General features: G+C 40.5%; 2 protein-coding genes across 3 annotated transcripts; both read left to right on the plus strand.

Moving 5' to 3' along the window:
- Positions 1 to 284: 284 nt before the first annotated feature.
- On the plus strand, positions 285 to 13,263 carry prpf6 (PRP6 pre-mRNA processing factor 6 homolog (S. cerevisiae)). The gene is made up of 21 exons (XM_034695887.1): positions 285 to 520; positions 1,551 to 1,713; positions 1,864 to 1,982; positions 2,452 to 2,530; positions 2,662 to 2,838; positions 3,113 to 3,241; positions 3,347 to 3,441; positions 3,534 to 3,690; positions 4,507 to 4,669; positions 5,581 to 5,699; positions 5,795 to 6,013; positions 7,374 to 7,496; positions 7,605 to 7,726; positions 7,864 to 8,002; positions 8,135 to 8,254; positions 9,032 to 9,208; positions 9,331 to 9,464; positions 9,699 to 9,790; positions 11,312 to 11,426; positions 11,548 to 11,674; positions 11,806 to 13,263. Exons 1-21 carry the CDS (start codon positions 333 to 335, stop codon positions 11,956 to 11,958), a joined length of 2,910 nt encoding a protein of 969 aa, XP_034551778.1. The 5' UTR covers positions 285 to 332; the 3' UTR covers positions 11,959 to 13,263.
- Positions 13,264 to 19,185: 5,922 nt separating this feature from the next.
- On the plus strand, positions 19,186 to 22,564 carry aar2 (AAR2 splicing factor). 2 transcript variants are annotated; one of them, XM_034696264.1, is made up of 4 exons: positions 19,186 to 19,320; positions 19,439 to 20,350; positions 20,442 to 20,671; positions 21,728 to 22,564. In XM_034696264.1, exons 2-4 carry the CDS (start codon positions 19,585 to 19,587, stop codon positions 21,893 to 21,895), a joined length of 1,164 nt encoding a protein of 387 aa, XP_034552155.1. In that variant the 5' UTR covers positions 19,186 to 19,320; positions 19,439 to 19,584; the 3' UTR covers positions 21,896 to 22,564. The 2 variants fall into 2 exon arrangements, with proteins under 2 accessions (XP_034552155.1, XP_034552156.1); XM_034696265.1 differs by having other exon boundaries at positions 19,230 to 19,314.
- Positions 22,565 to 25,933: the final 3,369 nt, after the last annotated feature.

Below are 25,933 nucleotides of genomic sequence, written 5' to 3' on the forward strand. Positions count from 1 at the left end.
AAAAAACATTTTGGAAGACATCTCACGACCCCCCATTTGTGTCTCGCGACCCCCCCAGGGGGTCCTGACCCCCACTTTGAGAACCCCTGCAAGTTTAAGTTACTCAGTCACAACTCGAGTTATGACAAATAAGAACGTTACACCATCTTAATCAACATTTTGAATAAAATAAACATCTGATCCAAGATCATTAAGCAAACCTTCCTGTCCGATGGGGGGCGCTGTTACAAACACCACCAGACGTTTCGAGAAGGTCGACGTCAGCTGGTACCGGAAGTACCGCTGTTGTTTATCCGGCAGTTAGCTGCTTCTTCGACGTGCGAGCAGCAACCATGGCGAGCGCTTCGGGAAAACAAGCGCCCAAAATTGTCTCCAAAGCGTCTGCTGGAGGGCCTGGGGCCGCGGGGGTTGGCGGCGTGCCCCCGATCATGCCCCTCGCCTCTCCACTCATGGGGAAGAAGAAGAAGCCGTTCCTGGGGATGCCCGCTCCGCTCGGCTACGTCCCCGGTCTGGGCAGAGGGTAAGCTAACTCAGCTTGCTAGCATGCTATAAGTAGTTGCTATTAGCTGTTTACTAAGACGTGTTTCAGCTACATGTTGTGCACTGAAATATGTTGTATGTTTCTAATTACATAAGGGATATATAATAAAATCAAATCCTATTGAAGCATTAGGTGACCTATATCAGTTTCACTTCTGCTGATAGTTTAACGTGCGACAAGCTAGGTTGTTATCCTTGGTTGAATGAATTGGTTTAGTCCTGGTCCTCATGTCAAACTAAAAACACAAGTTCTATACTCAACCACTTCAATGTTCTCAACCACCTCCAATCAGACTTAAAAACGACTTTTAAACGTAAACTAAAAACGTATTAAGTCTGGCTTTTATGTAGGGTTTAACAATTTTATTAATTACATTTTACTGTAATATTGATTTAAATGTTGCTTTATTATTTTAGTAATTTCAACTATTATCTTATTCTATTTTTATTCATTTATTTATTTTATTTATCTACTCAGTTTTATTGATATTTTTAGCCTTAGTTTTATTTTCAACTCTTATCCTTACCCTTTTTAAATCTATTTATTTTAACTATTTGTATTCTTAATTTTGATGCTTTAACTAATTTCATTATATATTATTACTATACTATATACATTACAATATTATTATTATTATTATTATTATTATTATTATTATTTCCCCCTAATATGTCTTGCCATTTTTTTTTTACTTATTTTAATTACACATATTTTATTGTTGGTGGCAATAGTCTCTTTATTTTATGCTATTTTAATTTTTATTTTTATTGTTATTATTATTTTCCCCTAATATGTCATTGTTTTATTTATGCTTCTTTCTGGTTTTTCAATCGCTGTAAAGTACTTTGGGTTGCATTTGATTTGTATGAAAGGTGCTATATAAAGAAAACTTGATTGATTGATTGATTGAAAAATAGTCCAGTTTATTTTGCATTATGTTAAAAGTCATACTTACCAGAAATTTACCTTAATCTTGTATGTAACATCCAAATGAATTACTTCCCTACAGTGCAACTGGTTTCACCACCCGATCTGATATCGGTCCTGCTCGTGATGCCAACGATCCAGTGGATGACCGACATGCACCTCCGGGGAAAAGAACGGTTGGGGACCAAATGAAAAAGAACCAGGAAGAAGACGAAGAAGATTTGAACGACACTAACTATGATGAGGTGCCAATGATCGGACTTTGTTTGCCTCTTGTTTGATATTTATTTATTCTGGGCTGTTTGAAAGGACTAAATCTGAATTAAATACATAAATACTATACATGTGAATTTTTCATGCGTTCTTAACACATTATTATGACTATTGTCTTGCAGTTCAATGGATATGCTGGTAGCTTGTTCTCCAGTGGGCCCTACGAGAAGGATGATGAAGAAGCAGATGCTATATATGCAGCACTGGACAAGAGGATGGATGAAAGGCGCAAAGAAAGAAGGTTACTAAAAGTGTTTCTAGTTAATTGAATATAAGCAACCTCAGAACCAATCGTCTGGGGGTAATGGCTCGTTTTGGAGGCCTTAATTGCAGCAAGTGGGTAGTGATTAAAGACTTTTAGTCTTCAGTCCTTTTCTGTGAGTTGCTGATTTTTGTTTAGAGACTTAGGTTTAAAGCTAACCTTGCGATACAATACTACTGATGCAATTTGTCCTTTTATTTCTGCACAGGACCTTTTGTCTGCGAACAGTTCATTCCCACTGAAACACTAGTGGACAGTTGAACTTTAAGACTAAGTTTTGTGTAGAATCTGCTAATGGAAATTTAGAAACTAACATTACTCTCTTAAGCTCGCGCAGTATGTTTGAGTGTTTATTGCGCTCTGCATTAATTTAAACTCATTGGGAAATCCAGTGCAATTGACACTATGGCTGGGTGTCATTCTGTATCTCTTCCTGTGTATTTTTCAGGGAGCTGAGAGAAAAGGAAGAAATTGAAAAATACCGTATGGAGCGGCCCAAAATCCAGCAGCAGTTCTCAGATCTAAAGGTAAATGTTTCAACAAAAGACGCCAAACTTTTGCTTCTGTTTTCATCTTTTATGTTGTTCAATTAGTCCCCACAGTGTTCTTCTTACACTTTCTAACATTTTGTATAACATAATCATTTTCCCGTTCACAGAGAAAGTTGGCAGAGGTGTCGGAGGAGGAGTGGCTGAGCATCCCTGAGGTGGGAGATGCCAGGAACAAGCGCCAGAGAAATCCCCGCTATGAGAAACTCACCCCTGTTCCCGACAGCTTCTTCTCCAAACACCTGCAGAGCGGAGACAAGAACACTACTGTTGATCCTCTGCAAGGGGTCAGTTTGCGTGCGATCATTTATTCGCATACTCTTATCATCCAGATGAAAACTGACATCTCTCATAACAACGATTGTAGTTTCATCCTGCACCAGCAGGAGTCAGGGTATCACTGGAAACAAGCAAGCTCTAACACTGAGTTCTCTACACTGTGGTTATCCTTTGCAGTGGCGAAAAAAAAGTGTCATATGATCTAGGTCTGTCTTCCTGCAGCCTTTTATTCTCAAGAGTATAATGCTCTTCTCCATTACTGTCATTTCTGTCCTTTACTAGCTGGGAGGTCTGAACACACCTTACCCAGGAAGCATGACCCCAGGCTTGATGACACCAGGAACAGGAGAGCTGGACATGAGGAAAATTGGCCAGGCCAGGAACACACTCATGGACATGAGGCTCAGCCAGGTAATAACCTTTGTTAACCCCGTTCTATCATTCACACAAAGCTGCTGTTATCTTGATACACATGACATTAACTGTTACCTGTGTCTGCCTTTTATTTACCTCCAGGTGTCTGACTCAGTGAGCGGACAGACAGTGGTGGACCCCAAGGGTTACCTGACAGATCTCAACTCAATGATCCCTACACACGGAGGAGACATCAGGTACGGACGTAGATGAGAATCAGTTTCTAGATTATTATGAGCTAGTTTTTTAATGTGTGTCTGATGGTTCAATCTGTGCTCTGATTGTGCAGTGACATCAAGAAGGCTCGTCTGCTGCTGAAATCAGTGAGGGAGACCAATCCTCATCACCCGCCTGCTTGGATTGCTTCTGCCAGGCTGGAGGAGGTGACCGGCAAACTGCAGGTGGCCAGGAATCTGATCATGAAAGGCACAGAGATGTGTGCTAAGGTAAAGGATGACTTACTCTTTGTGTTTATACATCAATCAATCTTTATTTGTATAGCGCCGAATCACAATAAACGTTATCTCAAGACGCTTTACAAACATAGCAGGTCTAGACCACTCTATGTTAAATTATGAACAGAGACCCAACATCAAGACAGGATAAGACTCAGTCTTACCCCACCATAATCCACCATGAGCATTGCACCTTGCAATATTTAGCTAGTTACAGCGGCAAGGAAACTTCTTTTTAATAGGCAGAAACCTCAAGCAGAACCAGGCTCATGTCAGACGGCCATCTGCCTCAACCGAGTTGGGCTGGAAAGAAGGATAGAGGAGAATTAGAGATAGAGGGAGCGGTGATAGTGATGAGACGAGTAGTAGAAGCTGTTGCCACTGGAGTCCACCACGTCCATCTCAGCTGGAGTCTGGAACATCCACAGCAGGAGGACGTCTACAGCAGCTCAGAGGAGACTACGAGACAATGGAGCTCAGGGACTCCAGAAAGGTCTATGGTTAGTAACTTGTGGGACAGGCAGAGTTAAAGTAAGTGATGAGGGGGAAGGGGGTGAGATAGGATCCAAGTGTGTCAGTGCGCCAGTTTGCCCAGCAGTCTAAGCCTATAGCAGCATAACTAAGAGCTGGTTCAAGCCTGAGCCAGCTATACATATGTGTTCTCTGGTCCGCACTATAGATTGGAGTAAGGGGTTAGTTGTTGTTATACACTGCTGTTTTCAGGAATCAGCATTTAACACTAGTTTGCTTGTAGCTAAGCCAGCAGATGCCCTCCTCATGATACAAACATCTCTCTGTGTCCGCCAGAGTGAGGATGTGTGGCTTGAGGCAGCCAGGCTCCAGCCCGGCGACACAGCTAAAGCTGTCGTAGCCCAGGCTGTCCGCCACTTGCCGCAGTCGGTGCGCATCTACATCAGAGCGGCAGAGCTGGAGACGGACGTCAGGGCAAAGAAACGAGTCCTCAGAAAGGGTAAGGGTTCCATATATATTCGTAACTTCACATATAAGAAAGCAATTACAACTTTGTCTTGTGATGCTTTTGACTCGCGTTTCTTTTTTCTTTGCACAGTTATTGTCATGTATGAAATCTAAAAGTGAAAATGTTGACAGGTTGCTGCTATGTTCTAATCCGTAGTGTGTGCCGTCTTAGTTATTTGTCTGTGCTTCCAGCCAAAAGGAAGAAACTCTTGTTTCTGCTTTGCAAGAAGTCACAACAAGCCTCCATCTGTCCACTGTCTCCTAAAGGCACTCATACCAGATTTCATAAGGGTTACATTTGGCAGCTGTTGCTCTGGCGTCTTATCAAGGCCAGAAACCCAATTTGAACCATCATGTCAATGCTCACACACACACACACACACACACACACACACACACACACACACACACACACACACACACACACACACACACACACACACACACACACACAGACACGCTCATGGATATTTCCCAGCAGCATACCCCACTGACAAAGCTGGAGGGGGAGCTTCCTTTTTGGAAGAGCTCAATCTGCCTGGACATGTTCTGCTTCTTTTGCACTACTTTCCTCCATTTAATACACAACACTTATCCTTCCCACACAGACACTTTGAAACCCTTCTATAATTGCAGGATATGCTGGTAATTTTCATTGGGGTGTGTTAACTGAAATCTGAGGTGTCTCCATTTCCTTATTTTGCCACCATGTATGAAGTGTTGCCAGTATAAATATTTAGGTGTGAGTATATTTCTAGTATTGACCATTTTGTCCTATTGGTGAATCAGAGAGCATGCAAAAGCAAGGTGCAAGGTTTTAGACTTCTGGGGCGCCAACCAGCTGACTGTTGTAAATAAGAGAAGCTATGAAATGTCTGAACTGTAGTGTCACTGTCTGTTTAGCCCTGGAGAATGTTTCCAAGTCTGTTCGACTGTGGAAGACAGCTGTGGAGCTTGAGGAGCCAGAGGATGCCAGGATCATGCTGAGCAGAGCCGTGGAGTGTTGCCCGACTAGCGTTGAGGTACGCCCATCATATTTTGATCAGCATAAAGAATTAACAGGTTGTCCAAACTGCAATGCAACATTTCGATCCCCTCTCTGTGTCTTCCTCTCTAGCTGTGGCTGGCCCTGGCCCGGTTAGAGACGTATGAGAACGCCCGCCGTGTCCTGAACAAAGCTCGAGAGAACATTCCCACAGATCGCCACATCTGGATCACCGCCGCCAAGCTGGAGGAGGCTAATGGCAACACGCAGATGGTGGACAAGATCATTGACAGAGCCATCACGTCTCTGCGCGCCAATGGTGTGGAGATTAACAGAGAGCAGTGGATTCAGGTGTGCTTTTGTGGCTTCTTTGGTTTGTGCAGAATCACTCTTTCACTCAAACAAAACCTTGTATTTGATATTTCTTTATGTAATCAAGCTCGTTTAATGAGCAAACTTCAAAAAAAGTAGTTCTGATTTTTGATGGATTGATTCTGCAATTAGCGCATCAGCAATGATTTTAGACGCTGAAGTAAACTCACTGAATAATGTCAGTTGTGATGGGTAGGTTAATTCAGCTGTAGGATTTCTTCAGCTGGATCATTAACATTCTGAATGAACAGATAAATCATTATGTCAAAACATGACAGATTCTTTCTATCGAATGCGTAGAGACTGCATCATAGGCTTGTCAGCTCTGATAGTGTGCCAGAGTTTTTTGGCAATGTTGCCCTGTGCTACTTCATCTCAGTCCAACAAAAAGCAAGCAGAAGCTTTGAGGGATATTTCATTTGGTACAATTTGCAGTTGTTTTGCAATAGTGTTGCAAAGGGGTGGAACATTTCCCGAAAGTTTCCGGTAAATTTCCATTGGAAGTGAAGCTGCAGAATTTTGGAAATATTCCAAATCATAAACTTTTCATGGGAACTTTTTGGAATTATGGGAATGAATGGGAATGAATTGAGGGTAATTTAATGGAAAGGTATCATAGCCAAGCATAAATATTTGTTTTGTTATAAGCAGACATCCATCCAAAATAATACAATTAAATTGGATAATTTTAAGATCAACATTAGTACATTACATCCAATTTGTTAAATATATCACCACATAATATCATCAAAACTTATTTCACTTTGTGTAGTCCACAGGCTCAAATGTGTGGCGTCAATAGTCTGGTGCTCTCTGCTCAAAAGTGTGGTCCAAGATTCTAGAAATCATCTGTGCATGTGATGGAAGAATGCACAGTGCATGTAGGGGGCATGGTCTCAATAGCCCTGCAGTAAGCAGTGTGCTATGTGCATGTGATTGAGGAATAGCATAGATATTCAACTGTACTTGCATGAAATCTGGTTGTTTTGGTCAAGATTATGCTAAAATATATTTTCCCCAACAATATTTAAATTCCCTATTAAGAGCCAACCTTCAATTTAGTAAATTCCTGGTTTATTCCTGTTTATTCCCATGGAAAGTTTCCAACTCTGAAAATTCCCAGAATTTTGCAACCCTATTTTGCAATCACACGCCTTTTGCAGGAATCCCTAATCTCTACCTAGCTAATCTGGCCTCTGGTTAAGTCTAAGGGAATTGTCGTGAGGTAACCAATGCCGAAGCCAGTTCACTCATAGGACCAGTGCTTCTTCCCTCTACTCTCTTTGCTTTCTCCTTCTTCTGCGTGTCACCCATATCTCCTATTTGCTTTGTCCTGCAGGATGCAGAGGAGTGTGACAAAGCAGGTAGTGTCGCCACCTGCCAGGCCGTGATAAGAGCAGTCATTGGGATTGGAATTGAAGAAGAGGACTGCAAACACACCTGGATGGAGGATGCAGATAGTGTGAGTACTGATACCTGGGTTTTATGTTACACAGGCCGAGTTTAAACACTGACATCTAGAGTGATCATTCTGTTTGAAGTAATTCGGTGCCTGTCTGTCATGTTTCAGTGTGTTTCCCATGGAGCGCTGGAGTGTGCCAGGGCTATCTATGCTCACGCTCTGCAAGTGTTCCCCAGTAAGAAAAGTGTCTGGCTTCGAGCTGCCTACTTCGAGAAAAGTAACGGCACCAGGTGACCAAAATTGATTTCTCACCTTAGAAAACATCAGTTCTCTACATCCACATTTATCCATACTTTTATGAACCACTTGAATAAACATCTGATTTAACGTTGTTTTCATCTCCCTTATTTCCTTCTACATCTCTCAGGGAGTCTTTGGAGAACCTGCTCCAAAGGGCGGTCGCTCACTGTCCCAAAGCAGAGGTCCTGTGGCTGATGGGGGCTAAATCGAAGTGGCTGGCTGAGGATGTGCCTGCAGCCAGAAGTATCCTCGCTTTGGCCTTCCAGGTGAGGATGACGCTTCCCAATCTCCTACTTTTTCATGCAGCTTTTCCCTAACTGTCATCCCCTGCCTTATTTATGCACATCTCAACCTACACTTCTTCTCTCTCTCGCCCCTTTTTTATTTTTCCTTCCTAGGCCAACCCGAACAGTGAAGAGATCTGGCTGGCTGCTGTCAAGCTGGAGTCTGAGAATAATGAATATGAGAGAGCCCGACGACTGCTGGCCAAAGCCCGCAGCAGCGCCCCGACAGCCAGGGTGAGTGCACAAGTGAAACAGGGGAATAGAGACGGGTAGATTTCAAACCATCATTGGCTTCTTGTAATTAAATAGAAGATAAACACAAACCCACTGAGCTGCTGGATTCAATTTGAAAAGTGGTCTCCCCAGCCTGAGAGGTTATTGTTAGTAAATGAAAACATTCTTCATAATGTCCAAGCACAGTAAATATTATGGATTGTGATACAAACTGGAAAGAGTTTTTACAACAAAAGCTGTCCTTTGAACACTTATGAAACAAACACTTCACTTCAACTTTTTCCCCTTTGTTCCTTTCAGCAGGGGAAGATTGCTTTCAGATGAACTGTACTGTTCTCTTGCTCTCAAACTGTCCTCCCATGACCCTTTGTACTGGTGCAGAAGTTTTTTCCTTACGTAATGTTTGTATGAACAGAGATTTGAGCCTTGTTTTCTTCATATTTAAGTGCAAGTTGTAGTAAATTGTGTTTTCTGTTTTCAAAAGGAATGCTGTCTTTCTCAGGTTCAGGCTTGTAGATTTCCATCACCTTAAAACACTACACCATAGTCGGCTCTTAACTCTGTCTATCAGTCCCTGTAGTTATCTCTATTGTGTTTGTTGACATGTGACAATGATGGCCTGTTGTTATGATGGCTGAACTGATTGTCTTGTCTGATAAAACATCTCTACGGTGTTAATGTAGCAGTTAAGAATTTTGGCCATGCACTATGAAGATGCTTTTTCACAACTTTGAAACCTGCTAAGGTATTTGCATGCTTTTTTTTTGACACTTACAGGTATTCATGAAGTCAGTGAAGTTGGAGTGGGTGTTGGGAAACATAGAGGCTGCACAGGAGTTGTGCACAGAAGCCCTGAAACACTACGAGGACTTCCCCAAGCTTTGGATGATGAGAGGCCAGATAGAAGAGCAATGTGAAAACATGGACAAGGCCAGAGAGGCGTACAACCAAGGGGTGAGTCAGGGGGAGTGTTTGATTAGGTATTGTTATAAGCATAAAAGCAAGGAAGTTTGATTTTCGGTGATGTTTGTGTTGTCCTAACCGCTCTAATCCTATGACTTGTTTTTTTGCTCTAGTTGAAAAAGTGTCCCCACTCAGTGTCCCTGTGGTTGCTGCTGTCTCGTCTCGAGGAGAGAATAGGACAGCTCACCAGAGCCAGGGCAATCCTGGAGAAAGCCCGACTCAAGAACCCCCAGTGCGCTGAGCTTTGGTAAGAAAGTACACAACTGAGTAGGAGGCGACTTGGATGCTAAAGTAGGAAAGATGGAGATAGCTTTACTAACTCAGCAGTTATGTTTCTATGGAAAGAGCACCCAGCCCAGGCTTGGATTGATGTCAAATTAAAACTCAAGAGTAGCCCAACCATCACCCAAAATTAAAAGATTTAACAATGGGTCTCAATGTCGGAATCTGTGCCTCCATATCTGTGTGTCCTATTGATCAGGTTGGAGTCAGTGCGTCTAGAGTTCAGGGCCGGGCTGAAGAACATCTCCAACACACTGATGGCAAAAGCCCTACAGGAGTGTCCCAATTCAGGTGAGCATATATTCTTTTTGCGCACCCCCTCCCTCCCCACTTTCAAACTAAGAAAAGGGTTCTAGAAAACCAAGCTGCTCCACTTTGATAAGACAGAGTTTTGTATGGTTTTTGTTGGGTATACATTTTCATCAACACAATGGGCCTCATGTATCAATCTTGTGTGAAAACGGGTGAAGATCTGAGTGCAGAATTGGTCTTACAACAGGACACGCGTGTGATTTATGAAACATTCGTATCTGACCGATCCCAGCATCATTTCAATATCACGCCCCTAATTATTCACAGTTCAGCTGGGATCCCCCATAGAATTTTGACATTGAGGGATGCTGTACGGCAAAAAAAACAGGAAACATGTCTGATCTGGAGATCAACACCATAGCAACGGAGGTAGAAACATACAACTGTGTTGTTTGGCAGCCTGAAAAGAGGCTTTACGGGAGTCAGAAATACTTAGTCTGGATGAAAGTCACTGCAGCAGCATGGGATGAAATCTGAACTCCAGCTGAAGTTTAACCATTTGATTTATAAATCCTTCGATAAAAAAGAAACGTATTCATCCATGATGTAAAACTTTTAGAGGCTTTAATATGAGAAATTCTTTATATTCAGGGGGGAAAAAACTGCAGACCTTAAGATCGCTATAAAAAAAACATGTGGTCGCTCTCAAAACAATCTACACTGGAGATCCCAGCCTGGAACTGTCCCTTTATACTGTAAGTGGGGAGCAGCAGCACTTACCGGGTCTGCGTCGGGTCCCAGGGGGCACAGATGAACCTGCGCCTGTGTCCGATGCAGATGATGGCAAATATTAGATATCGTAGACCGCACACTGTAGTTAACCTACCAATTATTTTCAATTAACTCTGACTGTGGTCATTTTGTCACACGTTGCCTGGGCAAGAAATCGCTTGTGCGCAATTACGCACGAGGCAAACCAGAGTGTTACATGAATTATTAATTACTCCAGACATGCTGACAGGTTTTGATCTCACGTGAATGAATGTTCAATAAATTAATCAGGAGTAAAACAATCGTCTTCATGGTAAGTCCTGTCATCAACCACATCTTTCTAAGGAAAAAAACCCAACCTATTTCGAACGCTAAAAGTTTGAGTCAGTTTCCCCTGGTGAATTGACATGTTTCTGTTTTTCTGTTTGAATCACCAACAATATATTCTATAGAGTTAACTGTGCACACGGGAGAGTTGAGAGGTACTGATATGGCCGTACACCCTGTTTTCGGTTGTACATGCGTTTGGTAAATGAGGGCCATGTCAGCTGGTATCATTTTTTGGTCTTGTTTTTGGTCTTGTTTTTCTTTCTATTTTGAGTTTAGAAATTAAGTCCAATGGATCTGTATCTCTGAATTAGCTGGTTTCTCAGGATAATCATGCTTTCCAGAAAGAATGTGGAATCATATGGGCTGCATGAAGAAGCAAATGTTTTTCTCATTACTTTATTTTCTTGTCCATAAACTTCAATGTTTTGTCTAACCTCATTCCCCTCTCCTTCTTTCAAGGTATCCTGTGGGCTGAGGCGGTCTTCTTGGAAGCCAGACCTCAGAGGAAGACTAAGAGTGTGGATGCTCTGAAGAAGTGTGAACACGATCCTCATGTCTTGCTGGCTGTGGCCAAGTATGACTGAACTTTTTTCACTGTTTTATACTGTTACCTCAGGAACAAGCTTTGCTTTTAATTCTAACCTTGGTTTTGTGATATCCCCTATATCTCTGAATATATCGCTCACACATTTTAGGTTGTTTTGGAGTGAACGCAAGATCACCAAAGCCAGAGAGTGGTTCTTAAGGACAGTCAAGATTGAGCCAGACCTTGGAGATGCATGGGCTTTCTTTCACAAATTTGAGCAGCAGCATGGCACAGAGGTAAGGATCTTATTATCAAAATACAATTATTTTTCATTCATAAAGATAATCAATTCTGCATCTTTGTTAGTGTATGACTCATGCGTGCATTGCATCATGGGTACCCAACCTCAATGTTCTGAATCCGCCAGGAACAACAAGAAGAGGTGCGCAAGCGGTGCGAGAATGCTGAACCCCGCCATGGAGAGCTGTGGTGCGCCGAGTCCAAACATGTCCTGAACTGGCAGAAGAAGACAGGAGAGATCTTAGCGGGGGTGGCCGGCAAGCTCAAGAATACCTTTTAAGACTTGAAAATTTGGACTTGAAACACCTGGAGAGCCCTGGCAGTCACAAGTCTGGCAGGAAGCAGCCATGGACATGCTCGACTGTTGTTCTCCACATGAAATGGCCCATCTGTGGCAGATACAAAAACACAGACTGACGTTTTTCTTTCTTTCTTTCTTTTTTTTTTTTTACAAAATTGAACCCAACTGTGTGAACTTAACAACATTAAAAAAAGGACGTTAAAGTGAAACAATTCTCTAAAAATGTATCATTTAGTACAAATATAAACCACAAATCACATGTAACCCTGTTTTAGTAAATAGTCTTACAGTTTGAAGTGACTGTGTCTGTTGTCTTTCAAGTAGAATGAAGACAGCAGTCTGTAGTTCTGAAGCCCTCACACACATCAAGGTCTGGGTGTTATTCAGCTGTCCCAGAAAGTAGATAACTCTGTTTGTATGCCATCCACGTGTGGCTTTGATTTAATATGCACGTTATCTTGCTTAGAAATAATTTCCCCAAGTCCATTGCTGTCTGGAAATTCATTGTATTTTGATGTAATCATGCTACTCTCTGCCCCCAGAAGGCTCACAGAGAAGATTACCTAAAGTTCCAAGTTGCCATGGTGCTCAAATGTGTACATGATGTGTCTCTCAAACTGGTTTACTAAGCATATCCCCTGAAATATAGTTTTCTATGATTGATTTCAATTTGTTCTCACTAGACCAGCATCATCTACACAGCTGCAGTCTTCCACATGCCTCCCAGCAAATGCAGATGAAACAGGATTTCTTTACTTCTCCTTGCAACACTGCCATAGAGCTGCACCTAGTGATTCACCCAGGCAACCGTTTTTGTTGAAATAAATCTCTGTGTTACTAAAGAGAACCATTCCCAGAGTTCTGTGAAAGTTCATGAACATGCAAATCAACTGTAATTCCATTTGATGAGAACCTTTTGGAATTTGATCCCACAGGTCTCTGGTTTGGTTTGGCTTTTTGTCCATGTGGTACGTTTCCACACAATACTTGAGGGAAACCAGTTCTGTTGTTTTATATTTGTACTAAATCTAGAACAATTCATTGATTTGTGTTGGCATTCAAATCACAGTGGTGTATTTCAGAATGTACAAAAAAAACATAAGATGTGAAAATGATAACCTCTTTTCAGAGAGATGTACACTAAACAGGAGGTTGATTCCACATTTGAAGTAATTTTGACCCAACTTTAAATGTATGAAGTTTCAGTTGTAATTGACTGTTTTCTCTTTTGCTAAAAAACAAACAAAAAATAAAATATCTTCATTCTGTTTTTGAGGAATTTAATCGTTTGTCTTATTAACTGTCATATCTCTGTTGGTGGTCAAAATAAACTCATTTTTTATTACATGAATTCTCATGTCAAAGTTATTTACTGTTTTTCTTTTATTTAACTGGAATTACGTTGAAATACTTGGCATCTAATAAACTGCATTTTTCCATTACCTCAGAAAAAAATGTTAACTTTATGGCCTATTCCAAATTTATGAAGCCCCCTGGTGCAGAGCCTCATAGGGGTCACAGCGTATTATCTTTGGAGCTGTGTAGTTAAATGCTTTGCCTTGCTTCACATTGTAAACAAGCCAGAGTTTTAAAACTGACAAAGAAAACAGATCACATAACTCCACTTCTTAAAACTCTGCACTGCTTACCTGTCTCTTTTAGAGACAAGGCAAGGCAAGGCAAGTTTATTTATAAAGCACCATTGATACATAGAGCAATTCAAAGTGCTTTACAGAGTTAAAAACAAAAACCAGAAAAGTAATAAAAACATTAAAATGTTATATGCGGCTAGTTATAGAATAGATTTATTTTAATTGTATTTAAAGCTCTTAACAGCCTTACTCCTCCATACATCACTAATCTCCTGTCATGTTATGTTCCACCACAATCACTGAGGTCCTTGAATGCTTCCCTTTTAAATGTTGTGCACAGAGCTTTCTGTTTTTATGTGTGGAACTCTGCCTCTGAGTCTGGACATCAAAACAGTGAGCTCTGGAGGTTTTTAAAAGTAAACTTAAGACTCACTTTTGTAATCTGGCTTTTAACTTGGAGTAATTTCCTTTTAGCCCTGGACTGCAATATATTACCATTATGACCATTATTTAAGCATATTTTTTATTTATTTCATTGTATTATATCTTATTATTTTATTTTTGTATTTGTTTTCTGGTATTTATCTGGTTTTATTTTATTGATTTTATTATAATTATTTTATTTTATTTGTTCTGATACTAATCTGATTTTATTTTATTGATTTGATTGTCATGATTTTATTTCTAAGTATTCTATAACACTTTCCTTTTTGCATGATTGAATGTATGAAAGGTGCTATATAAATAAAAATGAGTTGAGTTGAGTTTGTCCTTTAAGCAGTAAATGGTCACAGATGAAGCTGACAGCATCCTGTGGATTACCATACAGCTGTCCTCTGAAAACACCTGGATATACAAGACTGAAAAAAAATAAATTAAATAAAAAATACCGACCTGACCTCAATTTCCTTTAATACTCAGAGTGCCCACTTTGATTCTCTGCGATCTGATATTTCTTTGACATTTAGATCCAACAAATGTGTCACACCAATCCAGGAAGCTTTTGTCTTTATTTAATGCCCATGTGACTTTGTAGCCTTTGGTCTGGCTGAAGCCACTTTTAGTTTATAGTTCTGTTTACTATCTTGTATACTTTAATCATTCCTATAACAGCCTCTGTGACTTAAGATGAGATCTCTTTGTAAGTGCAAGTGCGCTTTAAATAAAACCTTTCTTTATATTTGCACCCATTCTTCCCACTACTCCTCTGTATCGCGTTCTACCACAGAAAGCGAAAGGATAAAGGCGAGGGATTGATTGCAAACGTTTTCCACGACTTGATCAGACTGGAGTTTGGTGATATCCTAAACTTAGCGTCACTGTCCATGACGAGGAGAGAAATCGGAGTAGCAGTCACTCTGGTGATGTTGGAAACCCCGCAACATCACCACATCGGAAATCTACCCTGCGGTCAAGCCAGCCTCAAGTGTAGTCTGTATGTGCGCGTTTAGAACAGGCATTACGGTAATGGCGCAGAAACAGAGATTTGAAATTTTCTGAATAAATGATGATTTGAGATCATTTCAAAGTGAGATTATTTCAAAAATCCCAGTTTCCACTGACCAATTTCAGTTCAGACTGATTGTGGACAACGTCATGGTTAAATCCTGTCAATCACAGCTCGATCTGAAGCGTCATTTCAAAATAAAAGACATTTGAAATTTAGAATAATTGCAATAATTTATAATATTTTCAAAGTGAAATTATTTTAAAAATCCCAGTTTCCACAGACTAATTTCAGTTCAAACTGATAGTAGACAACCTCATGGTTTAATCCTGCCCATCACAGGGAGAGCTGACTTGTCATTTAAAATTAAAAGACACTTGAATTTTGAAAAAAATGGGAATAATTTATGATATTTTCTAAGTGAGATTTTTTTTTGAAAAATCACAGTTTCCACTGACTGATTTCAATTCAGACTGATAGCAGACAACGTCATGATGTAATCATGCCAATCACAGTACGATCTGATGTGTCATTTCAAAAATAAAAGACATTTGAAATACATTTTAAAAAAGCAATAATTCTGGATACTTTCAAAGTGAGATTATGTGGAAAATCCAAGTGTCCACTGACTAATTTCAGTTCACTATGATAGTAGACAGCGTCATGGTTAAATCCTGCCCATCACAATTCGATCTGATGTGTAATTCTAAAATTAAAGACATTGAAACCTTTCAAAAAAACAAACTTTAAAAATATCCCAAATTACACATCAGATCAAGCTGGGATTGGCATAATTAATCCATGACGTTGTGTTCGATCAGTCTGAACTGAAATCAGTCAGTGGAAACTGAGATTTTTCAAATAATCTGACTTCGAAAATATAATAAATTATTCCTTTTTTTTCATCTTCAAGTCTTAATGTGAAATGACAAATCAGATCGAACTGTGATTGGCAGGAATACGTCATGACGTTGTCCACTAATAGTCTGAACTTTATACAGTCTATGGTCTAAACTCAAATTAGTTAGTGGAAACTGGGATTTTTTAAAATAATCTCACTTTGAAAGTATCCAGAATTATCGCTTTTTAAAAATTTCAAATGTTTTATTTTATTTTGAAATGACACATCAGATCGAGGTGTGATTGACAAGATTAAACCATGAGGTTGTCCACTATCAGTCTGAATTCAAATCAGTCGCGTGGAAACTGGGTTTTTCCTAATAATCTCACTTAGAAAATATCTAAAATCATCATTCAGTTAGTTAAAATCCGTGTTTCCGCGCTATTACCGTAACGCCTGTTCTAAACACACACAACAGATTACAGGAGGCTGGCTCGACTGTCGTTTCAGAAGTGGAGGCTGGCTTGACCGCAGTTAGGTTTCCCTATCTACCAGAGAAAGTACACTGATTAAATAAGGGTTGGATACAATGAACACGGTGGGATCCGGAGTAATTTATTAGCTCCTTATTGTTTTTGATGGCTTTGCTCGTCTGAGGATTCTGCAGAAGAACATGATAAATGGTAAGTGTGGTTAGAACATCGGGTTGGTGTTTACACCTCTACATAAATTCTATGATAGCCTATCCAGTGTGTTTTGTTCTCCACTGCATCATTACAGAAGTTTTCACATGTTTCTTTTCTGAACCTTATCTCTCTTGTAGTGTCAGACCGGAACTCTACTCCGTAATGTCCTGATGGTTCTCTTGTTGACCAACTCATGTGGTAAACGCAGATGTAACTACACAGAAATACTGGGCTCCTACAGAGAGGTCATATTCGTTGACCTGCAGAATCTGGTATGAGAAGCGATGTGTTGTGCCCTTTATGTGTGTCAGTGAGGACTTTTTGATGCTGTCAGTTAATGTTATGACACAGTTGCAGCTGTAATCAATTGGTGGCAGCAAATCTTGAGCATCATCTGCACTGATGCAGTGTTTAGCCACTGTCTTCTTTTTCAATCTGCCTGGCAAATTCATTTCTTCAAACAGATACACGTGTGTTCTTTCTGCAGAATTTGACTGCCTCAGTAAATACCTCCAGAGAGAGAGACATCTGTCCCTCAGGAAAGGTGAGAGGTGTAACAGTGTGTGCACTTTCAGCACCATGGACAGGGTAATAATAACTGATGTCAGTCTAATATGTCATAATACTGATTTATTGCGCCTTTTAAAATACCTTGTCACATGAATTGGTATCCTTACATAAAATATTTGCAAGAATATTATGATGAGCCTAAAGTATTACTGGATATGCTTTATTTACTTTTTGGGCTATACCGTCCCATGGCAGGCACGCCTCATCCTGATTTCCATCTATGGTGCAACACAGCAGATACAGTGTCAGAGGAGTGGGAAGCAGCTGTCTGACCTGGAAAAGATACTTGGAAGGATGGAGCAGCTCATCACTCACAACTGCAGCCCTGGGTATCTGGTGAGGGAAAGGACAACAGAGGGGTGTATTCTTCCTTTGGGGTTGAGTCAGTTCTGAAATTAGTTTTTCATTGTTCCCAAAATAAAACTGCAAGCAGAGAAAAGGGATATCTCAGGCCTAACCACCCCTCTTGTGCTGAAAATAAGAATACATATGAAGATAAAGGTTGATTACCTGAAAAAATGGATATTGTTGCATAACAATACTTATTCTGGTTGCTTTCAGGGGAATACGGCCTCTTGTTCAGCTGCTAAGAAGATAAAAGGAAAGAAGAGAAGATTAAAGAAGAGAAGGTTAAAGGTTAAAGTTATCAAGGCGCTTATTACTTGTTGGCAGAAACTTCAGACTGTCTTGGCGCTCTAGAAGTAGAAACTCTGTGTTGTCCACCTCTCTTGCTCTCGCTGCTTTCTCATAAGGCCACTGGATGACCCTTAGTCATTAGCCAACTGTGTTTAGATAACTTTTTTCAAAGGCAATGTTATAAATGTTTACTGTGTAAGTTCTCAGATTTTTTTTTCTGTGTTAAATCATATCAGACTTTGCATGTCAGCATTGGTCTTTGTGTAATGGAATATTTCTACAGTAACCACGGATAAGCTAAAATATCTGAAACCAAATATCTTGAGAGTGTGCACATTTTCAAGAGTTTCTTTGGTATAAAACAGTCAACTTTTATTTTCTGAAGCTAAATGTCAGCATAGTTATCAAATGTTCTTCGGCCAGTTATGTTTTGTATCATATGCAATATAATAAAAACACAATTTGACTTATAGTACTGTGTTCATTTCTAATTGCATGTGGGGTAGTACCCTTTTTATCATTTTAATATCTTACTTTAATAAATGTCCAACATTGAGATTGTCTGATCTCCCAAACATTGCCACCCTCTTGCTCCCTCAGGTCTTCCTCCTCCCTCCACCTCTCCTCTGCCTGCCTCAGCACCATGGGGAGCAGAGCTTTCAGTTGCTCTGCTCCCCAACTCTGGAATTCACTCCCACCAGACATCCAAAACTCTGACTCACTACCTGCTCAATTTAAAACTCAAAACCCATCTGTTTCAAACTGCATTACCTGTCTAATTTCACTGCTTCATTTTAACTTGGTGTTCACTGCTTGTTGTTTTTATTTATTTCATCACACTGTTTTATTTATTGTGTTTTAATCTTTCTGCAAACTGACCTTGAGTGTTGAGAAAGGTGGGTTTTTTTTTTGTTTTGAATATTTTTTTTTTTGCTTTTCAAATTTAAACATGTAGACAGAAAATAGACTTATACAAAGGACATAAAGGAAGAGAAGGAAGCCTACTGTATGAGAAGAGTTAATATTACAGACAAAATACAGACAATAGGTAGTTCCAAAATAACGATTAAAATCAATATAATATAATAATAATGATGATGATAATAATAATAATAATAATAATAATAATAATAATAATAATAATAATAAAGAAAAAAATAAAAAAATAGAGAAAGGCGCTTTTAAATAAAATGTATTATTATTATTGTTTATAGAAGTGAAAATACAGTGACTTTTTATGACCAATTAACTATTTTTAAACTTTATATGACACTTTTCATCCAGCACTCTTTCCGGTGGGAATATTAAATAGATGTAAATTTTATATTACTTTAACCTTATCGTTAGCACTACCCTATAGTTATAACTGGGTATATTATACCTATTGGCAATAAATTATTTTCCTAGAAGAAAAAAACTCTGTCAAAAATTCCCTGGTACAGTGGAGGAACATTATTACTGTAGCACTGTTTCCGTCCGGAGCAAATTTCACGGTGCACAGCGTCGACCAAACGATTTCCAACGACACGAAACATCGACAACTAGCAGCCGAGGGCTTCGTTGGTAAATGTATGCAGCATGTTTAATGAATATCAATATAGTTATTGGAATGTACAATTATAAGCGACTTATTCAGACTTCTGTGACCAGTATATTTGATTATATTCCGTGTATTTTCTTTCTACAGACAGCATCCCGCTTCAAACGAAACACTACGAGATGTTCTGAACATGTGAAAATCTCACGAAGCAGTCAAAAGCGAAGGTCAGTATTAATGTTGCTCAGTGTGTATCAGTCAGACAAATAATCTAGGAAGTCTTCCACAAAGCTGACATGGCCTCCAGCGACAGTATGGACATGGATCCAGATGTTGCTCGGAGGCTGTTTGAGGAGGGAGCCACCCTGGTGCTAATGGGGGTTCCTCAGGGTACCGAGCTAGGGATTGACTGCAAGAGTTGGATGGTCGGCCCCCGCTTCAAGGGTGTGAAGATGATCCCCCCAGGTCTGCACTTCCTCCACTACTGCTCTGTGAACTCGCCAGGCTGTGGAGGAGAAATTGGCCCAAAGACAGGACTTTTCCTCGATCTCAAACCCAGACAAATCCTATTGGCTAGTTGGGATCCCAAAGAAGAAGATCTGGACTTCAAAGCCTCAAAGGATGAGGAAGAGGTGAACCGGATCAGGGCGAACCTGCGAGACCTGGATCCTTTCCTGGGGCCCTATCCTTATGAGGTGATGAGGAAGTGGGTGTCCCTCACTGACCGTCTGAGCGAGGAGGTGGCCGTTAATTTACAGCCTCTTTCAGGTCGAGTATGTGCCTTTAGTGATGTCATTCCAGAGATCCAAATGAGACACACCAAAGACAGGGCAGAGCAGCCGAGGAACGACACAGCCTGTCAGAGTATGAAAGAAGGGCTTGACCGGCTCCCACGAATGAAGCAGAGGGAGGGGACAGAGTTACGCTTCTCTGTTATCCCAGAGAAGACTTACCCACCGGGGGCCACACCAGCAGAAATCACCAGGTGCAGCATGGACCTGAGCTACGCCTTGGAGACTGTGCTTGAGAACAACCACAAACTGGAGCCCCTCAATCTGCTGGGTATGTTGGATATAATACGTAAAATCATCAAAAAAAAGCATATGATTCAAATTGATGTGTACTAGACTGCCTATATTTTGTCTCTCCTCAGGTGAGCTGCAGTTTGCCTTTGTGTGCTTCATCATCGGAAATGTGTACGAGGGTTTTGAGCACTGGAAGCTTCTTCTGTCCCTGCTGTGTCGATCAGAGGAGACTATGAGGAAGCGTAAGGATCTGTACCTGGGGCTCATCGCAGTGCTTTACCACCAGCTCGGGGAAATCCCTCCTGACTTCTTTGTTGACATCGTTTCTCAGGACAACTTCCTTACCTCCACACTGCAGGTAGATGCACAACTATCCCAACCATAAGGCACTTACAAATTAATAGAAACAATTTATCAATGCTGCAACTTGACCAGGGTGCATAGACTTCAACATTTTGCCTTGCTATGATGAAACAGCTGGAAAGGTAGAAAATAGGTCGGGGCCAGGAGTGGAAACAGCAATCGATGCAGTGACTGTAGGCTTTTTATATGGAGCACCTACTGTGCTACACAGGATGCCCCAAAATAGTCTCTAGCATCCTACACATTACCATTACAGAAAAATATTGTAAATACTGTTAAGGGTGTTACTAATTATATATAACACATTCAGAAGGATTCTGACACAATTGCCAGTTTCAGAAACGCCTTGAATACCACCTAAAGTGCCATATGGGTCATATGGTTAAATGTTCCTCAGTGCTGTGGGAATGCACTAACTAAATCCAAAGATGAACACAATAGAACAAAAAAAGGGCCTAAGATACTTCATTTAGCTGGTTGGTAGAAAATTAGATTACCTTTAGCAATTATTGCAGTGTTTTGTCTGTGCTGCTGCATACCATTGTTAATCTGGTTCAGTCAACTCAGGGGTCTCGTGGCAACAACATAGAAAAACATTTATATGGTCTTGTTTGTAAAGGTTTAAACACTATTTTCATTTATAATTGTATAATTACAGATAAATTATGTAATTTAATTTTTTGCATTTTAAAGGCATTTCTTTACCCCCCCCCCCTATCAGTGTTTTGCGACTGAGACCAGGGCTCCTACCTTTCAAGAGAAGCAAGGTGGTCCCACCTCTCGATTTTCTCACATTACTTATCAGATCTGACTGTAAAGGGTCAAATTTCTTTACAGAGAACAGTAACCTTACATCCATGAAGTTTAGAGAGACCTGAGGAGCTGTCTTAACTTGTTAACAACTCCCAGTCGTTAGCAACTAAAATGGAAAACACATTCCAGTTGGTATGAAAGTATACCCTGTACATTTCTTGAGAAATTGCTTTGATTGTTGGAGCCAAGTGGAGAATGAAACCATTGTAACGTGCAGGTTTGATTTATGGTCTTGCAGGACTTTTTCCAGTTTGCCAGCGGTCCTGGTGTAGATGGAACTCTGCGTAAGAGAGCAGAGAAGTTCAAAGCTCACCTGACCAAGAAGTTTCGCTGGGACTTTGATGCAGATTTAGACGACTGTGCTCCTGTGGTGGTGGACCTGCCTGAAGGTGTTGCAGTGGACTGACACTTTGTGGGAACTAGAAACACTCTGGAAAAAATATTACACTGGAGGAGAGCAGTGAAGCCTGCTATGTAACTCCAGGAGACTTAACAATCTGGCTGCTGCAGTCCAACATGTCTTCAAATGAACACACTCTTAGTTTCAGTAACACCAGTAGCTCTCCAGAAGTGTGTTTTGGGTATTACATGTGGTCTTTGCAACATCTTATCATAAATTTGAACGCTTCAGATCCGTGTTAAAGAAAGCAAAGATGTTGTCAATGTTGCCCCAAGTCTTCACTCACAGCATTTCTGCTGCATGGTATATGACAGCAGTGCCCTCTGGTGGTGGTTTCCTCAAAGTTGTGTTGCTTGATTGTCACATTTATTGCCAAAATTAAACATTTTTAACCTTACTTAAGTTAGTAAACAAGTTTGATATAGGTGGTATCAAATAAATAGAATAAATAAATAGTTGATGACATTTAACTGTAACTGCTGCCAAATCTTACAATACTGCTGTGTACATCCAAAAGAAAACAAAAGTTTAGTTGAGGCACTGTAGTTGCTCTTATATATTAAAAAAAGAGAGATTTTTTATGTTTAGCCACTTTTGTTTTCACACTTAAGAACATGAAAAAGCCCTGATTTGCAATTGTAAATCCCCCTTCAATAAAAAACACTTTTGATACAAGCTGTGTCAACTTGAGTGATGATTATTAGTGGTGGACAAAGTACTCAGCTTCATTACTTAAGTCAAAGTATAGATACTCCAGGTCAAATATTACTCCAATACAAGTGAAAGTTGCTCAGTCAAATTATTAATTGAGTTAAAGTACTGAAGTACTTGCTTTTAAAAATACTTAAGTATTCAAAGTACTTTTTAAAATATCTCAAAATGTTGTATTTTCACAAAGCATGAGTGCAGTCAAGAATACATAGGAGTACATCATGTTTATTTAGAAACCATTAATTGAAATCTCTAAAAACTATACCATGGAATAAAAACAGAAACTAAGTTACTCCAAGCACAGACAACTTAGTTTGAAATGTTCATCTGGAATGAAACAGATGTTACGTAGCTCAACACGCTTTCTCAGGTTGGACTGTGAATTTTGTATGTTTATGCAGAGTGGGAAACAGGGAGAACATTTCAAACATACTTATCATTCTTCATTTCAAAATCCTCTAACACGGGCTGAAGATATGGCCCTGGGTGCTCAGGTGGAGAATTATAGCCATCATTACCACCTCTACATGCACTGCCTGATCTGAGTTAAATCTGCTCTGTGTTTGCTCCACGTTCAACCGTGGAGACGCACAATATACAAGTATGACTAAACCACTGAGACAAACAGAACTACACAAACACATTTTTACTCTCTTAGGGATCAGATTTCAGAAAAGAGAAGGAAATTCATGAGCTGACTTCAAAGCAAAAGTAGTGAGTAACTAGAGCACTGATAGAAATGTAGTGGAGTAAAAAGTACAATAATTGTCTTCTGAATGTAGTGGAGTAAAAGTAATACGTTTCCCAAAAAATAATACTCAAGTAAAGTACAGATACTCAAAAAAATTACTTAAGTACAGCACTCAAGTACAGTACTTTACTTTGTTACTGTCCAACACTGATGATGATACACATTTTAAGCCAAAATAAGCAATTTCCTCCTCCACCACTAGATGGCGTTCAAAAGCTTTCTGTGAGTGTTCACAACATTGTGTCTCTATTGAAGGATCTTAGAAAACTGCATGTGCAAATCTGCCTTCAGAATTTAAAGCAGTTTGAAAGCTGTGAGCAACTTTGAACTGATTCATATTACTGCTTGGTGCAGAGTCCAACATGGCAGGGTATCATCTCCGCCTGCTCTGAATGCATCAAAGATGATTTGTGGGTAATAACAGGTGGAGGAGGACATGTTGAGTGCACAGTTAACATGCAGATCAACAGGATAACATAACTGTGTGGGAGAGAATGTCACTTTATAGACTGTGATTGATTGGACAGACCTTGTGCTAAGTCCTACTTCTCCATCAATCCATTCACTGCTTAATTTCCCCTCCACCCTGCCTGAACCTTCTTTTCTCTCCAGCTGGACGCCTCTGCTTTGATGTGCCCCGGCTCCATGAGTCCGTCTATAACCATGATGCTGCTGTGAAGAGGACCAAAGCGGTCTAATGTAATTATGTGCATCAATAGAGTCTGGGCCTGTTGATGGAGACCCAAATGCCAATGCAAAAGGGTTCATTCTCTTTCCCAGAAGACAGATGGTATTGTGAAATGGATGGAAATGCTAAGCTGTGTGATGACCCCCCCCCCTTTTGATAATTGACGCACATCTTAAAAGAAGATCAGTTCAGCATTTGTGGTCCACTCTGAGACCACTGGGGCCCTTGCGCTGGTTGTGAACTTTCCCTTTGAATGCAATTAGATGGCGAAAATGGCCTGGAACACATGGTGGAAACATATCAACGCAACATGGAAGGAAATGAACGCCAATTATTTGTACATTCATTCTCCTCTCTGGGGATGACAAACTGCTTGTTGTCAATGAAGATAGTCTCAGAAATTACACAGTCGGGACGTCCTTGGCATTCCAGCCCCTCTATTAGTGTCGGAATTACAGTGTGCCGCAAGACAGCGCACGACTCATTAAGTGACCGACTCTTTCTGTTCCGCACTCACCCTTTCACCCTCCTGCCATGTTCCAAGTATGGCAACCATTTTTCTTTTTAATCTCCCCTCATTTGTTACATTTGGTTTCAGCCAACCCTAGGGAGTGAGGCATGCTGGGAAAGGGACTGATGATGATGAAGGAGCTCAAAGCCAAGCAGGTCCTGTCAGTCATGGCAGAGTTTTCTCTCTGTGAGATGGGAGCGGGCCATTTCAAACGGGGCTCACGAGCTGCTCGCCCTGCCAGTGTAAACACAGGCCCCTCTGTTTCTCTCGCAGTCACTCACCCGCTCGTCTCCCCCCTAGCTGCACCAAGGAGGACAGATTTTAGTGTGTGTGTGTGTGACTTCTTGACCGAATATTGACTCTAGTTTTAATATAAATGATGGTTGACTGAGCATATCAGGTGTCTGATTATGTATTTCTTGAACTTGATACAGGAAATAAAGTGAGAAATTAACAGGAGTGTCAGCACTTGCAGAGTCAGCCACCGTCCTTTGACTGCTGTCTTTTGCATTGCGTCCTTGCATTGCACCAAATAAGTTTGAATTTCCAGTTTCTGTTTATTATGCAGCCTCTTCTTCTGTGCATCTTACTTCTTGCAATTTCTCTTCCAAGCTGTCTCTCTTTCACCAATTCTGGCACAGTCTGTGTCTTTCTGTGACCACTTTGATGCATAATTATAATGGATTGCTTGTCAAAAAGGGGGCTGTTTGCTAATTGCCCGTGTCCTTAAATTACATGTGGGAAAAGATGTTGGTACAGAAGTGGGAAGAGTGTTTACCTCCCTGACCTCTTTTTACTGTTTTGTTGAGGGTGCATGTGCAGATGTATAATTACAAACATTTGATAGTTGAGTTGGTAACAACTGTAGCCCTCACTTTTCAGGTGAAAAAGACAAAAACAAAGCTTTCTAGAAATAGATTAATGACTTGCTCTCTGAAACTAGGCATGAGAAGTTTGTTTTACTACATCTGTGAGTGTGGATTCATTCCACACACAACAAATAATTCCCAGCTGCACACCCTCTCCCCTTTTTGTCTTACACGTCTCCCTCATATCTGTGCGTGTTAATAAGCACTCTGCAATTCCCCTGTATCCCCTCTCCCCACATGTCTGACTCACATGACCCAAATGTGAGGCAGGCACGTGTACATTTTCCCAGGATGTGAAGCATATATGAGTGTGTGGTTGTGGGGGCCTCATGCAAATTTAGAGCTCTGGTACCCAGACATATGGGCGGAGGCAGAGGTGGAGAGAATACTTAGAGCGAGGATGGACGGAGTAAAAAATCCCTCCTTGAAATTTCAGAGAAAGACAGAGTGTGTGTGTGTGTGCAACTGTGTGAACAATATGTTCTGTTAAAGTGATCTGCTGAAGGGATTAAAG

Source organism: Notolabrus celidotus, chromosome 11, assembly GCF_009762535.1.
Source record: "Notolabrus celidotus isolate fNotCel1 chromosome 11, fNotCel1.pri, whole genome shotgun sequence".
Classification (NCBI taxonomy): Eukaryota; Metazoa; Chordata; class Actinopteri; order Labriformes; family Labridae; genus Notolabrus; species Notolabrus celidotus.

Excerpts from the sequence above, each read along its gene's own strand:
- prpf6 (XM_034695887.1), top strand. The coding sequence starts at position 333 with ATGGCGAGCGCTTCGGGAAAACAAGCGCCCAAAATTGTCTCCAAAGCG. Across the intron at positions 521-1,550 it reads GTCCCCGGTCTGGGCAGAGG|TGCAACTGGTTTCACCACCC; the intron begins GTAAGCTAACTC and ends ACTTCCCTACAG. Across the intron at positions 2,839-3,112 it reads CTGTTGATCCTCTGCAAGGG|CTGGGAGGTCTGAACACACC; the intron begins GTCAGTTTGCGT and ends GTCCTTTACTAG.
- aar2 (XM_034696264.1), top strand. The coding sequence starts at position 19,585 with ATGGCCTCCAGCGACAGTATGGACATGGATCCAGATGTTGCTCGGAGG. Across the intron at positions 20,351-20,441 it reads GGAGCCCCTCAATCTGCTGG|GTGAGCTGCAGTTTGCCTTT; the intron begins GTATGTTGGATA and ends GTCTCTCCTCAG. Across the intron at positions 20,672-21,727 it reads TCCTTACCTCCACACTGCAG|GACTTTTTCCAGTTTGCCAG; the intron begins GTAGATGCACAA and ends ATGGTCTTGCAG.